At 35.7% G+C, this 15,576-nt stretch overlaps 3 protein-coding genes and 2 non-coding genes across 6 annotated transcripts in view; 2 read left to right on the top strand and 3 right to left on the bottom strand.

Annotated features, from left to right (window-relative positions):
* The first annotated feature begins 215 nt into the window (after nucleotides 1–215).
* Nucleotides 216–1,098, top strand: LOC107881827 (uncharacterized). Its single transcript, XM_089053689.1, has 3 exons — nucleotides 216–422; nucleotides 507–769; nucleotides 858–1,098. Exons 1-3 carry the CDS (start codon nucleotides 246–248, stop codon nucleotides 1,036–1,038), a joined length of 621 nt encoding a protein of 206 aa, XP_088909815.1. The 5' UTR covers nucleotides 216–245; the 3' UTR covers nucleotides 1,039–1,098.
* Nucleotides 1,099–5,621: 4,523 nt separating this feature from the next.
* LOC103331305 (Calcium-binding EF hand family protein) lies at nucleotides 5,622–9,471 on the top strand. Of its 2 annotated transcripts, XM_008233926.3 has the most exons (4): nucleotides 5,622–5,779; nucleotides 6,387–6,513; nucleotides 6,629–6,701; nucleotides 8,945–9,471. In XM_008233926.3, exons 1-4 carry the CDS (start codon nucleotides 5,752–5,754, stop codon nucleotides 9,209–9,211), a joined length of 495 nt encoding a protein of 164 aa, XP_008232148.2. In that variant the 5' UTR covers nucleotides 5,622–5,751; the 3' UTR covers nucleotides 9,212–9,471. The 2 variants fall into 2 exon arrangements, with proteins under 2 accessions (XP_008232148.2, XP_088909552.1); XM_089053426.1 differs by lacking the exon at nucleotides 5,622–5,779 and having other exon boundaries at nucleotides 6,335–6,513.
* Nucleotides 9,472–10,046: 575 nt separating this feature from the next.
* Nucleotides 10,047–10,149, bottom strand: LOC148917062 (U6 spliceosomal RNA). The gene has a single exon (XR_016127552.1). It is a non-coding gene; the product is annotated as a U6 spliceosomal RNA (small nuclear RNA).
* A 1,010-nt stretch (nucleotides 10,150–11,159) lies between these two features.
* Nucleotides 11,160–11,262, bottom strand: LOC148917061 (U6 spliceosomal RNA). The gene has a single exon (XR_016127583.1). It is a non-coding gene; the product is annotated as a U6 spliceosomal RNA (small nuclear RNA).
* A 1,124-nt stretch (nucleotides 11,263–12,386) lies between these two features.
* The window catches only part of LOC103331321 (uncharacterized), a 41,620-nt gene continuing 38,430 nt past the window's right edge, over nucleotides 12,387–15,576 (bottom strand). The window contains exons 3-5 of the mRNA XM_089053064.1: nucleotides 14,223–14,292; nucleotides 14,036–14,128; nucleotides 12,387–12,633 (exon numbers count right to left, since the gene is read on the bottom strand). Of these exons, the coding sequence (XP_088909190.1) occupies nucleotides 14,079–14,128; nucleotides 14,223–14,292 (120 nt within the window). The 3' untranslated portion in view covers nucleotides 12,387–12,633; nucleotides 14,036–14,078. The remainder of the gene's footprint in view (nucleotides 12,634–14,035; nucleotides 14,129–14,222; nucleotides 14,293–15,576) is intronic.

The following is a 15,576-nucleotide window of genomic DNA, read 5'->3' as shown; positions in this document are numbered from 1 at the left end:
AAAGCTGATGGGAGATGGTCCAATTTCTGCACTAATCATCGATGCTTATGGAGAGGCACTTAATGATAATGCGAAGCAGAACCCTCAGAAACAGAAAAATGCATATTTGTCCGCCAATAACTATGTAAGATCACATCTAATACATCAATTTTATATCATCAACATGCTCACTAATCACCAACACATGACTTTTGCAGATGTTTTTGCGAGGTGCCTCACACAAGCTGACATATCATGCTTTCTATATGCCACTCCTAGAAAATATTGGAAGAGTTGATAGAGTGTTCATACCAATTACAGATGAGAACCACCATACGCTGCTTGTCTTTGACACCGGTGCAGCAAAATGGACACACTTCAACTCATTCAGGGGGACATCAGAACGAACTCTCCAATATTATCACAAGAAGGCAATTGTTTTGGTAAGTAAGACTGGTGATTAACACTGTTAATACATAGGACACTAAATTTAAAGGAAACTAAGCACATACTTGACTATGATGCAGGTTGAGACAGCAAATATATTCCTCTGTCTTCTTAAGGAATGTGCTGCAGTATCACTGAAAACAAAACTCGTCCAAATTCCTGATTTTGATGCCAAGATGCCGAGAGGGCTTAATGAAGCTTCAGCTAGAATGATATCAAAAATACTTGCCAGCAACGAACTTACACCAGAATATGCTCAGACAATGAAGTATCTGATTTGTCATGATACTACTAACTTCAAGCTGACTGAGAACAGAGAATGTCCCCAACAAGCAAACAATTCGTAAGTTACGCAATAACAGTGAAACTTTCATCCTATTCAACTAAAAAAATTCTGAAATAACTCCTGCATGCGTATCTCTATTATGCAGCAATGATTGTGGCGTCTTTGTCATGCACTTCATGAAGCAGCTTTCCAAAGACCAACAAATAGAATCAGATTTCAACAAAGAAAAGGTCTGGCAAATGAGAAAAGAAGTCCTCATGAAAATTATGAGCAATGAAAGAAGTTGGATTTCCATCAAAGAAAGAGAAGAGAGAAATGCAAAATAATGAAGTTGTAATCAAATATTTTGCCAAAATTCTTGCTTATATTGTAGTTTCTTAGGACTTGTGTAGGTTTAGAACATTGAAGTAAAGTGATTTTCAAATTCAAGTTATGTACTTATTCAAAAACCAGTTTATTTACGTGAATTAACAGTGTATGTAACCTGAAATAATGGTCTCCATAGCACTAAAACAACTAAAAAGGTGAACTGCAACAAATAACAACGCACTCTCAATACAATGTTAATGCTATTTGATAGAAATAAATTGTTAATACCATGTCATAGAACTATCTTTCAATTTCAACAATGGCATGAACAGTGAGCATTAAATAGCGTTCGTTCATTTATAGATTATTCAAACAGCAGTAATGCTTAATTCATATCAAACTTCAAAACCGAAATTTGCAAAATACCAAAAATGGTAAATATTATGTATTAATACCAAAAATTCAAAGTGTATTCATATGCAGTGACTGCTATTTCACCGTATTAACAACTTGCATATCAATTTCTATTCCTTTCAACTATGATTGTCATTAATCAATCACATAGCACTTTAACTAGTTAAAAACTAACTACTCTCATTCAAGTCTTTATACTCAGAACCTTTACATCAAATAGGAACCTTGCAAGTCCTCCTATTATGACGATCACAAGAACCGCATCTCTTGCACTTCACCTGCCTTTTAGTTTCACTGCTTGACTTGAAGCGCTTTGTCGGAGGTCGTCCCGGAGGCTTTCTTGTATGAGGAGGTAGAAGAAAAACATCTCCAGGAGGAGGCTTCTCAATATCAGGTATGAGGAAATATAGGGGTTGCATAAGTAGCCTTATAAAAGTCTGCCTTGTAATACTCATCCACAAAGTTGTACAAACATAACCCGGAATGTTGGATAACTTGAATCGCATGCTGACACGGAAACCCAAGCAATTGCCACTGATAACAGGAGCAAAACCTCTCGTCCAAATTGACCATAACACTCAAATCAGCATGAACTTCAAAAACAGATTCACTCGCGCGACATATCCTCCAATGACGACCCTTTGCAGCTAAAGTCTTCAACTCATCCTCAATAACAGGACACAAAACACTACTCCATTTCTCGGATGCAAGCTTCCTCCTAGAAATCATCTCCATCATTTTGATCCTAACAGTGTCAATCATCTCATAAATTGGAAGCCTACGCACATCCTTAACCCATGAATTAAACGACTCGGACAAGGCATTACTAACCTCCCCATACCTCTTTCCCGGAAAAAATGCATTAGCAAAATTTTGGACAGGGAGATCAGCCAAAAACTTATCAATTATTTTTGAACCGCCATCATCTCTTAATTTTTTCAACGTATCTTGATATTCCTCAACAGTCGGTGCATACAACAACTTACAAAAAAGCCATAAAATATGATCCTTGAAAGAGGAACCAACAGCATGCGGATACTTCTTTTTCAAGTTCTCTTTCAAATGATATAGACAAAAACCATGGGGAGAAGTAGGAAAAACAGTCCTAACAGCATCGATAATAGCACCATGCCTATCAGAAATGAATGTAAGTTGCCTACCTTCATCAACCAAGACTTCAGATATCCTTTCCAGAAACCACCTCCAATTATCCACAGCTTCACCGGATACAATCGCAAAGGCAAAAGGGAATACTTCTACAAGAAACAGAGAACTATATTAGTTAGTTTGAACTGTAACAGTGTTACCACATAAAGCAGAGTAAAACTACAATGCATAAAAATACTCAGATGCAGGGTATGAACAGTATAGAAACTGTTCATACCACTCAATGGAAGTCAACAACTACAGCATTTACATTTGCATAACTACACTGTTCATACCACTCAATGGAAGTCAACAACTACAGCATTTACATTACATACCTTTATTTCCATTCTTTGCAGTAGCTCCTAGAAGAGTACCCTTGTACTTGTTTGTGACGAAAGTACCATCAATGAACAGCATAGGCCTACACCACCGAAAACCATCAATGGAGGCCTTAAAACATATAAAGATCCGCTGGAAACGAGAACCATCCTCGCCACAGTCAAGCACACAATGAGATCCGACATTGCTGGCCTTCAAAACATTCACATACCAAGGCAGGTGAGCATAAGACAACTCCTCATCACCATGCAAATCCTTAGTAGCCGACTCCTTCCCATACCACGCAACATGATAAGGGATATCCAATCCATAATTCTCCTTCAAATCAGTAATCAGCTCAATAGGCCTTACCAAAGGATTGCTACGAACCTTATCTTTGACAATTGAAGACACCAAACGAGAACCCATTGCCTTATTTCTCTTCTCACGGATCAAACCACTGCAACTGTGTGCATTATTTAAGTTCTTAATATAAAAAAATCCATTTACATTCGACTTAACAGCATGCACATGCCACTCACAGCCATTTGATTCCTTCTTAGCACACACAGCAGTAACACGACGAGGCTCATTTTTCAAATATTTCATCTTAAAACCATTCTCAATCGAGTACTTAGCCAACTTATCACGGAATTCACAAACTCCACCCTCAAACTTCTGACCCTCATGAGTAATATAACCCTCCCAATCAGTAGACAAATACTTACGACCTCCACAACTACCATATTTGCCTAAATATTCACTTCCATACTCACTGCTAATACCATCAAAATCCATACTCAAACAAGGAGAAGCTGCACTTGAATCAACAATACTACCAGTTTGAATTGAATATTTACATGTATCCTCATCTTGTGCAAAACTGTAATTGTTAGGAACAGCCTCCAACAAAAAAGGAGAAGCAATTATGTTCGTATTAACAGCTTGAACATAATTCACTACAGCCTTATCCCTAACAGCAATGTGAATTAATTGATCCTTCGTCAGTCCACATACCATAAACATGATTTTCAAATCATCATCCAATTCCAATAAACAATTGGAGAAATCCGTATAAGAGTACCTCAACTCAAAATGACCTAACTTCAGCTTGAACCTACTACACAACTCGTTAGACAGCCAATCAAAAGTAGTAGTTGAAGACAAAATAAGCATTAAAGTTCCACCACCATAGGTGCACTTTGCCACTCTCGAATCATCCATATCTATACAAAAAAACAACAAACAAAACAAAAATGACTACTAGCAATAACAGTGGATGCCGAGTATTAACAGTGAATTATAGTCGACTCAAAAACCAATAGTGCATAAACAGAAAAAACACGAATATACTCAGATTCAACTGAAAAAACCTCAATTAATATGAAAACCAAATCGAATATCACAAAAGTTTCACCACACCTCAAATCAAAACACAAGAGCAAATCCACAATCAAAACGAATCTGAAATCAATCCAAATTATAAACAAAAAGAAACGAAAACCTAATCAGCAACTTAATTAATCGAACATGAAATCACCAAAAATCAGACTACAATATAATCGAATCCTCAAAAAACGAATATGAATTCACAAGAAAAAATCGAAATACCTCAAAATAGAAGATCACAGATCGCACCAAGCTCCAATCGAGTCTCTTGCAGCGCAATATCAATCCACAAATTACCAAATCAAACAACAAAGAACAAAAAAATTGAAGCAATAGAACTCCAATCTACACCATACTGAGCTCAGAAGAATCCAAAAAGAAGATCTGAAACCACATCATACCGAGCTTCGTTCGAAGAGGTGAACGAAGCTCGCCGTTCAAGAACCAACGAAGCTCGCTTGGAATATTTGATCTGAGGTGCCAAACAGGTTTCATTATGAGGTCACCAACGTAAATTTTCAGAAATTCCTATCCTAGCTGGCGAATTTTGGGCCTGTTTCAAAGAATTCAGACCAAAAGGTCAAAACCGTAATCTAACATAAAAAATAAATCCAAAAATTGACAGCTGTTGGTTTTTGGGTTTATTTTGGGTGTGTTTATATGTTTTAAATAGTCTAGGGTTTTATTATAGTTTAATGTCTAGAATTGGGTGTTTCACTAATTTTCTAAATAAAAAAGGCCAACACAAAATAAAATTAGCACACAAAAAGTTTAGAGAGCCCCATTAGAGCAAAGATACTTTGTTCTTGGACTATAAAAGGGTGTCTAAAAATAATGGATATAGATCATAAATAGAGACCACCGTGGTGAATTGCTATTAGAAATGTCCTTCGAAAGGTCATGTGTTCGAATTTCCCTCTAAAAAATAAATAAATATTTAGTCATATATTCATTCTTAGAGCACTAATGATATAGATAAATCATACACCATTTAATTTTTATAAACAAACCCATAAAAAACTCAAAAAATGACAACTGGCCTTATTGAATTTAATTTTGATTATTAAATTACTTTAATGACCTATTGAGTGTTTTGAGTTTTTTTTTAATGAGGTTTTAAGGTTGAGCTTGTTTTAAGATTTTCGATAACAGTTTTGTAATTTATAAGAAATCAAAAGCCTTTTTATTACTTTATAAGTAAGCTTTAGGTGTGTTTTTAAAATTTATTTTATATAGAGTCTTTTTTTATAATTTGAATTCCAATATTGGGTATATAACAGTGAATCTTCAAAAATAAATAACAAACAATCCCTTAACAGTCGCCGTAGAGGATCTTTTCTTTATGCGTAGGTTGCCTGAAAAAGTCAATTCAATGCTCCGATACCAAAGGATCTTTTCTTCCTTTATCATCCAAACGAAGTCGCAAAAGGCCTCTCTGTCTACTAGCTCACTACTTCGCCATGGGACAGGTGCTGGACAGACTACAAGGTACCACTTCAAAGCTTTCATCGATTTTGATGTAAAAACAAAAGAAAGAAACAAGCTTTAACAGATAAATGTTTGTAATTCTTTCGATCCCAATAGTGTTTCTGTCCCAGCTCTGAATCTTTCGTTTTGTAGATCATAAAGAACCCACTAATTTTTCTCTGGGCTTTTGCTTTCTTTCTTTCTTTTTCTTCCTTTTCTTAATTTTTCATTTTAGTTTGGATGGGTTTGTGTTGCTATGCCATCCTTCCGCACTTGTGGGATCTGCAAATGATGTTGAATCACAGAGTCATGCATTAGCTTTTATGGGTTCTAAGGCCAACTCACTTCGAACATAAACACAAACCTACTGGTCCTCTGTTTTGAGTGATAGGTTTCCTCAGATGCAGTAGAAAGTTTGCTTTTTGACATCAAATTTATGCCCATGTTTTCATATCTTTTTTGCTGTACTGAATTTTAGATGTGATGGTCAAGATGATACCTTTGGCCATCCATCAAAGAAATTTGTAGATATTCATCCTAACAGACAGTCTGACATGTTTCATTACTTGACATGAATCAGAACCCTTAATTATGTTTTCATTGTATCTGATAGTTTTCCACCTTGCAGGTAAGCAATGGAGGCGAAAGCAAATACAAAAGATTACAGACAAGGTGTTTGATCATTTTAAAAATGATTCAGGAAGGGCTAACTTGACATTTGAAGATCTGTACATTGGTGTACTACTTGTGTACAAGTGAGAAGCTTATTTTTTTTTCCAAATGTTTAGCTGATTACAAAATTATTCTGCTGGTGTCCACATTATTCTAATTGAGGTTTTTTTTCTTTCTTTCTTAATCTTCTTGTTGTAGTGATATCAATAAGCGTTTACCTGGCCCACATTTTGATCCACCCTCCAAAGACCATGTCAAAGCTTTGCTTCAGGTACTCTAATCGTTGATGAACGTTGACCCATTTTGTTCCTACTGCTTCATAGGTTTTTGAGTGGCTGCTGAATTTAAACAGCTTAAACATAGAGGATGAGTTAAAATCTAGGAAGTACCTAAAAGTACATCAGTTTTCTCTTATACGGATTTTTTGTTGGTTACAAACAAACTGATGAAATGAAATTTGTTAGTATCAAACCATTTACACATAAGATAATTTCCTTTGAACATATCAATGATATATGTCCCATTTGGTAGGAAATTTCATATAAATTGTGAAGTCAAAGTAATGGATTCTTGACTTAATTTTCAGGTGCGGCCTTTCTTGCATCCTCCATAAGCTTCAATCACATTATTTTATGTTTCTTGAGTTTTAGGTGTTACTGCAACGGTCAAGTCAAAGAACCAAGTTTTCGCTTACTAAGATTTGTGATCCAGTTTTAGTTTTGGATTAGGGAAAGCTAGTTATCCGCACAAGTTATCTGCACATATTCAATTTAATAGAGCACAACTGCTAGTTTTTACTCTCACAAGATTTTATATTTCAACTTTAAACTTACTAAAGTCAGTTAGACCCATAAAACTCTTATTTATCAAGATGAACTGAATCACCTTTAAGTTGCTGTTTGCGACCTTTATGCTTCCTGTTTAACATTTATTTTTCATGGTCTGAAAGAAACAGCCCTTTGTCTTTCTTTATTTGGTCTGGTTTAGCATGATTTGACATAGTACCAGTTTGTTTGAGGGTTGGGTTGCAATAAAAGAGGTTCTATAGACATGACGGATGATTTCTGCTTTAAATTTATTTGTCTGTTGATTACCTAATTTAAAAGTACTCATTTTGACTGAAAAAATTCATCATCCTAAGGCAGCTATACTTGTTTCAATAGGTTTATTGGTTGAGGCATTAATGGAAGTACTAGCCTGGCTAGTTCTCTGCAGAGACATGCTTTTTCTCTTAAATTGATTCTACTGTCTTCTTGTATGTACAATTGCCTTAGAGAAAGGCGATTGGTGTTTGTGATGTAGATGTTAGGTTGGAAGTTATAAATTTTGTGAGCTGGGTATCATCCTCTGTCTCTTTGACTGACTAAAAGGGAATCAAGTTCTTGAGTTCCCCAATTTGGGAAATTTCATTAGAAAAATAGGTGGTGTTTGGACGTTGATGAGAAATGGGTTGTTTAACTGTTTGATATTTGGCATTTGAATGACAAGTTGATTGCATAATCTGGATAGATAACTGTGATGGCCTGCAATTTTTAATAGAAATCCATCATATCATCCTAGTCTTTATGTGAAATTATGCATCAATGTGATTGAAATTATTGATAGCCTTTTAAAATTGGACTGTCAGGAATAGTATCTTCAAGAAATGACTTTCTATGTTTAATAACCTTTTGTTTCTGCAGTTTGTTATGCAATGGAAAATTGTCGTCATTGTTTGCTAGTAAGAATTCATGTTGAGAGTTTGTCTAAGGTGCTCTTTTCAGGAAACCTAAAGAAAACATAACAGAGATTCTGAGCCTGTTATTCTTTTTTAGACAATGTTGAATCCAATGAATTTTGTAGTGAGTTTAGTTATGCATTGCATAGAAGTACATAGAAGACTACAATTAACTATTGTCAACAGTAAAAGGTCGTGTGCTGGGAAAAGAGGCCAGTAGCTGTTCTTTTTTCTTTTCCAGCTTACTTCCACGTGAAAGACTACAACATGGTTATCTCAAATTTAATGAGAAGAAAAAGGAAATTCAATGATATTTACATCTCCTTGCTGAGATCTTGTTAAGTGCAGTTTTGATATTGCTACAGCTCCATGTTCCAAAGTCAGTATCAAACTGGGAGATGTGAGGGAGAATTCCTTGGCTGAGCCGTTTCTTTGAGCTGGACATTTTGCATCTGTTGTAAAGTCCTTTATTGACTTTGATACTTAGTGTCTTGGGTGTTCTAGGGGTGCTTGGTTGTAGATGTAGGCTCTGTGTTAACAAATGCTTTACTCTCAATACATGGTTGGATCTTGTTGAATATTTAGGAGATTTGTTTAATTGGCATTTGAATGCCGAGCTGATTCCATAATCTTGGTAACCATGACCATGGATAAATCATAACATCTGTTCTATCTTTTTTGTTTCTTGAGGATTCTCTTTCAGTAACTTGCAAAGTTTTAAAACTTGTTATCCTATTAAGCTATAGTTCATACTGAGTAGAACCACATAGAAGATTGTTCACTCACTGTATTTGCAGGAAAACGATATCAATCTCGATGGAGAAATTGACCGTGAAGAGTTTACGAAGTTCATCAAGCAGCTGACAGCCGACACATTCATTGTAGTCAGTCAGGGACTGATCCTGACATTGGTTGCAGCACCAACAATTGCAATGGCAACGAAGAGGGCTACGGAGGGTGTACCAGGCATTGGGAAGGTGGTGCAGAGGTTACCCAATTCAGTTTATGCATCCCTTCTGACTCTTGCTGTTGTCTTGTTTCAGCAGGCGAGCCAAGAGTTCTAAGTGCCGCAAGTTTGTTCTAGGCTCAATCTCTTAAATTCATGTTCTATTTAGGAAGACTTCATATAGACGTTGTGGGTAAAAGAAGTTTGTCTCGTCAGTCGGGACGTTATGTGGGCATGCTTTTGGTTTTTTTTCCTTGTATGAAATGGTTTGTATACAAATAAAGCAAGAATCCATTCATGCAAACTTAGTTTGAACTTGATGACAGTTTTCAAATCTCAATATAAATATAGAAAACTTGGATTTCATTGTGCTGAAAATCGAAATGTATTTTTGATTATTAACCTCTAGTGCACAATAGTCTCAAATACGTGCAGGTGTAGTAATTTTTCCTGAGAGGCCAAACTGAGCACATATTAAATCTCCTCGCTTTGCTTGCAAGAAAAGGAAACCGAGAGAATCCCGCTGTCACGATATAAGGATGTGAATGCAGATTCATATTTCGAGATTGTTCTCAAGATAGAAGGCTCACTAGCAACTGAGTCAGATGATACAACGGCAGAGCTGTGTCCGAGTCTCTAGGATTCCTCAAGTTTCCTAGGAAGTATCAAGAAATATCACGAAACAATGTGAGGTGGCAAGTGCCAAGTACTAGGCGGGCAACAAGTAAGAAAAACAATTTTGTTAGGGCCAAATAGTAACAGAGACATTTTATCAAACACCTGGTAGACGAACTTTCTATATGCATCCAGTCCAGCACTTGTGAACAAATAATCAAACACTAAATTCAAACTTGGATTCACATCTGGAAGATTAAAGATTCACTCAGACCTTGAAAACTGGGAAAAAAAAAATGGGGAGCAAAAAAAAATCAAAAATCACGCAAAAAGTGTAAAAAAATTTGGACCATTTCTCGATTTATGCGTGTCATCCTTGCGCAGGGGCCATGCTAATCTTCTCTGTATCGTTCCAATTTTATCAGATGTCCCCGAAGGGACAAGCTTTGTTGTTAAACGACCATATATAAAGCTTTGATGCATAGAAGGTTTTTGCAATGTGGGACTCGTGCTATCTTTTTAATAGCGAAGCTGCTTCCCCACCTTTTGTTATCGGATCCCTAGCCCAATCTCCAACACACGGTCAAGTTCTTTAATTATTGTGCCTTTCTTTGTGGATTGAATTATAACCCCACTTAATTGATTCATGAGTAAAAAGGTTCACAATTTTTCATTCCAAACATCTTAAGATTTCTTGATTAACATTGATCTGAGATTTGGAGAATTTTTTTCAAGGAGTACAGATGTAGCCCCATGTAATGTGTCAGTACTTGAGGCATCATATTGGTGATCATAACACGGTTTCGAAGTATAGGATATTATGTAAAACATGGGTTGTAGTCTTGTAGATGATAAAAAATCATACAGAAAATGTGTAAAAGCTCCACAAGTTAATGATTTTAATGTCAAAACCAGTTGCAATATCAGCTACTGAACTGATCTATAATCTTCTGCAACTAGGGAAACAAACGATAGTTGATTCTTCGCAATGTACGAAAAGTTTCATAGACTTCCTAGATTGCTGCTGCTGCATTTGTTTTCCTCCTCCTTTCCTGTTTAAAAAACTGGCATATTAACATGGTGACATACCATTGCCAAGGCCATACATACTCTCATTATGAATATGGAAGATGAAAACTAGATAGCGGAGAATATGTATGTTGGTTTTATTGAACTAAAAGAAACAAAGTTGAATGGAGCCTATCAACGCTTCGAACCAAGCAAAACTGTTATTGAATTGCATTGCATATAAACCCAGATGCTATCTTGTCTTGTGAGCATTTGAAAAAGTTTGAACTTGAACAATTTTGTAAGGGCCATAGTAACAGAGTCATTTTATCAAACAGCTGGTAGGCGATCTTTTGACATCGAAAAAATAGAATGAAGACTATCAGTCGCTGAACATCAAACGCCTTCAAGACAGCAGGAAAATCACACGCAAAAAAGGCCAAAAAAATTTGGACCATTTCTCGATTTATGCGTGTCATCCTTGCGCAGGGGCCATGCTAATCTTCTCTGTATCGTTCCAATTTTATCGGATGTCCCCGAAGGGACAAGCTTTGTTGTTAAACGACCATATATAAAGCTTTCATGCATAGAGAGGTTTTCCAATGTGGGATTCACGTGTGACGTATCCCATGTCTAACAAGCTCTAACGCCTTTATTACTTGGGCCTTTCTTTGCTGATTTAATCCAAAAACTAAAAGCCCAGAAACAACCCCATTTGCCGTTAATAGAGCAGTTAAGCCACCAAAATAATTTTCGTTCCAAATATTCAATAAACAAGTTCCACAGGAATATATATATACACATATATATATATATACATCTTCTATTGAGGATCCTCAAATAATTTTATTTGAGGGACGCCTTTAGGTACCCTACAATTTTTTTTCCAATGATCAAAACCATCTATTTTTTAGGTCTTCATTCATAGATCATCCTTACAAAAAATTAGACAATTTGGAAACCGTTTCGACATCCAATTGTGTCCTACAAAATCAATGAACACGGTGCTTCAAGAAAGTATTAAAATTTCAATAACTCAAATGAATGATCAAATGATATCGGATTCAAGTGATTTTTTGTAGAGATGATCTTTGAATGAGTATCTACAAAATAGACGGTTTGGATTAGTGAAATACAATCCGGAGTGGGGCCTACAAAGGGTGTCCCTCAAATAAGCTTATTTGAGGATCCTCAATAAGCTCTCTGTATATATATATATATATATATATATATAAATTCTTGAAACACAGTTTGAGAGGAGGACAAAAACTTCAGTTTCGGGGTTTTCAAGAATCAAAGACCATTTGTGATAAAAACTCTATAAAATCATGAATCTAGGATCAAAATAATTTATATATAAGTCCGCATGTGAGGGTTATATGACTCTCAGTTGTCATGGTTCTCCAATATTTGTTCGTTTATTAATTTAACCAATTACATGGATGAAATCTGTAGGAACATATATCAAAATAATTACACTGTTACCCTTGAATAAGATAATTTATTAAACTTCCATGTTTAGATTAAATTTCAATTTTTGTCCCTTGTTGGAAACTTGGGTACATTTAATGTACGTTCATACGTACATTGCATGTACATGTATGTACCTTCGTGTATAATCATAATAATGTACCAATTTTTGGGGCGATCGGGGAGGGTACGCGTAGGGAGACAACCAAGGAGGGCAGGAGGGAGAGACGTATATTAATAACCTCATAACCCCTATACTTCAAAAGGTATTTGTACAAAATTCTGAAACATAATGCTTCTGTCTAAAAGTCTCTACATGTATTGTTCACAAAATTATGTCCACGGTAGAAGCCCATTTTAGAAATAAGAAAATGGGTGAGACAAGAATCCCCACGACCTCCCAACCAACAGGAATCTGCAACAATAAGCGGTTCATTCACTGAGATCCTGTTTCACAACACCAATTAAAGTATCAAATCATCCATTATCAATAATTGTCCCAAAAACATTACCAAAAAAAGTCTTAAACAGGCTGTCCATGCCAAAAAGGCCAATCTGACAAAAACCATGTGTGTCATTTCCTCAGTTGGGAAAAGTGGAGAAGTGGAGAAAGGATTAGATTTTGGATGAGTGTTGGGTTGGAAAAAATTGCCTTTGTTTTGCTCATTTCCTCAGTTGTGCAGATTGTCCAATTTTCATAATGTTCCCATTGCTAGATTTTAAGTCAATTCTTTTCGTTCTTTGAGTTGATAGATATGTTGGCTTCCAAAGAAACTTAACTGACCCTGAAATTGTGGAGGTCACTTCTGTCTTTGTTAGAGATTCTTCAATAATCTCCTTCTAGGTCCTGGTTGTTTTGGAGGTGGATTTTTTACTCTTCTGGGGTTTGTTTCATGTAAACCAAATATTGTAGTCCTATCTGGCTATCCATCTCTTCCAATTTTCCAACTTTTTTCTGTGACTTAGAAGGCTAAGGCATCTCCTAAAGTAACAATTCTTACTTGAATAGTTGCTCATAGTAAGGCCATGTGTGTCATCTGATCCAAAGCTTAACGGATCATTCCCTTTTCAGATATATGAAGTATGGGATTTCACTAAGTTGATTCTTAGGAAATCTTGCTCCGTAGTGGTGCATAATATGTAAAGGGGGTGAAGGTGTGGGTCAATTATCTATTTATTACTCTATAGTATCACAGTTGTTGAGGTTGTTTAGGGAAGTCAAACTGAGTAGGGAGGGATGAAAGTTCAGGGGGAAGAGTCAAAATTTGGTTCTCACTTTGGGTTTCTGTGTCTTATGAATTTTGGAACATTCAGTTTTCTTCTATTAATGCAGCTGTTTTCTGACAGTCTAATATGTGTATTGGTTTACATTAATTATAAGGTAGAGTATTATCAGCTTTGTTGTTTAGTCTTCACTACAAAGGGTGTACTGTATTGTGTTTTTAATAAATCTATAAAAAATAAAAAGACGAGTTGAGAGTTAATGCTGCTTTATTAAAAAGATACAAACTACTTTGTAACACAATACAATGAAAAATAATTTAGCATTTTCTCCAATATAACTCCCTAGATCCCTTAGTCAGTGAAAGGTAATTGGATGTAAGTAATGGATAAAAGAAAATAAAAAGCATCAACATGCATATGGCAAACAGACGCAGAAGTCAATGAAAGGTAACAGAAAAGAAAGTCTGCTTTGTTGGCAGGATCACAGTAAGCACTCAAGAGTATCTGATGCCAGTTGAAATATAATGATGGTAAAAGTATCACAAATCTTTGCCATTAAAATACATCACTTGGATAAGACTTATCTCTAGTGGATGTATATGCCTATTAATACAAGGGTTTTTACCTTAAAAGGCTGTAGGACTACCATCATCGTAAGCCAAGTCATATCAAGAAGAATTCAGCTTTCCTAGGCTTGCTTTAGCCAAATCAATTTGTTCTGCACAATATAAACAGTGAACAAGGAAAATTGCATCAATTCAGCTATTTAAACCCAGAGACAAATACCATAGATTCAATGCAAAACTTGTTACTTTGTTCAGATGTCATTGCTTTCTGGATTGTTGTAAGGAAAAACAAGTTCCCATTCTTCTGATAGACAGCCTGTGATCAAGAAAGAGCTGTATTTACATCTGTGTAAACTAACAAAGCACTCCAACCAAATAAGCTGATGAGAAGGGTAATTGGGCTTCTACTTGTAAAGAAAAAGATGAAAAAAAATAAAAAGACCCTGGAAGAAAACTAATACTCGGAACATTGAAACGATGAAATGAAAACAATTTGAGCTTGCTGGCTTTCTAGAATTTAGAGTTACAATTTGAAATATAATGACAACACTGTAGGCGAAAAGTATTAGTTTAATGACTATTACTATTATTGTCATATCTACCTAGAATTTTCCACGAACAGAATCATACAACTTTGAAATGTGTAAAACAAAATTTGTGGAACTAACAAACATTTACTCTCAAAGAAAATAAATTCTTAGCATTGATGATAGGCAGGGCAAAGAGGTTAACAAAAGTGTATTCCATATCAAATTTGCAACAATTACATACGCAATGCTAGAGATACAACAAATGTTCATCTTATTACTCCAATGCACAAACAAACAACTAAAAACTGAAATAGATTTCAAATAGATATCAGTTTTTAGTTTTTGTTTTCATTTTTGTTACGCCTCCCTCCCATCCTCCCCTCTCATCTTCTCTCTCAATCTCACACTCACCCATTCTCGCTCTCATTTTCCTCTATAATCTAGCACAAAAAATGAAAACTAAAAACTAAGATAGAAATAGTTATCAAACGGGCCCTAAAAGACTGGATGCTAAGAAAAACATGAATTTCTCAACTGAACCATGTAAACCTAAATCATCTAGGCTTATGGGAAGAACCCAAACAACTAAACCATCTACCGGTGTTTGCCTTAAACAACGACGTAGGAAGGTTGATGAGTCGATTTTATATTATATATTTAACCTCATTCTTAGTATATTTTGGTTAATATTGGAAGAATTTTGATACTTTGAATTATATTTCCAATATAGAACTTTCGACTTCCTCTGGAGCAAAACATAATCAAATGGACGAATTTTGGAGTAATTCCAGTTGGAGGACGTACGTGAGTCACTTAGCTTGATCGTATCAAAATATCAGACTTTTCCACCAAGCGATGATTTCCTGGCGAATAAATGAAGGAGCAGTGCGCTATGCTGGAATAGTGACGTTTTGGGCTTTTATTGCGATTTTGGAGCCCAAGATGACCTCGGATGGGTTCGTGGCCTTCTGGAGAAGTGTTCGGAATATTTTTATCTTTAAAACGAGCTATCTTGGGCCAGATTTGGGGGAGATTTGAGACTAAAACATGGCTGGGCAGATTATGGGCAG

The sequence above is a fragment of the Prunus mume genome, linkage group LG5 (genome assembly GCF_029339155.1).
Source record: "Prunus mume cultivar Tortuosa linkage group LG5, ASM2933915v1, whole genome shotgun sequence".
NCBI classification, from domain to species: Eukaryota; Viridiplantae; Streptophyta; class Magnoliopsida; order Rosales; family Rosaceae; genus Prunus; species Prunus mume.
Note: the sequence above shows the minus strand (reverse complement) of the source record. Positions and strands in the feature narration are given on the sequence as shown.

Coding starts and splice junctions, on each gene's coding strand:
- LOC107881827 (XM_089053689.1), top strand. CDS start 246: ATGCCACTCCTAGAAAATATTGGAAGAGTTGATAGAGTGTTCATACCA. Junction 423..506: donor ACAAGAAGGCAATTGTTTTG/GTAAGTAAGACT, acceptor ACTATGATGCAG/GTTGAGACAGCAAATATATT. Junction 770..857: donor CCCCAACAAGCAAACAATTC/GTAAGTTACGCA, acceptor TCTATTATGCAG/CAATGATTGTGGCGTCTTTG.
- LOC103331305 (XM_089053426.1), top strand. CDS start 6,350: ATGTTTTCATTGTATCTGATAGTTTTCCACCTTGCAGGTAAGCAATGG. Junction 6,514..6,628: donor GGTGTACTACTTGTGTACAA/GTGAGAAGCTTA, acceptor TTCTTGTTGTAG/TGATATCAATAAGCGTTTAC. Junction 6,702..8,944: donor ATGTCAAAGCTTTGCTTCAG/GTACTCTAATCG, acceptor CTGTATTTGCAG/GAAAACGATATCAATCTCGA.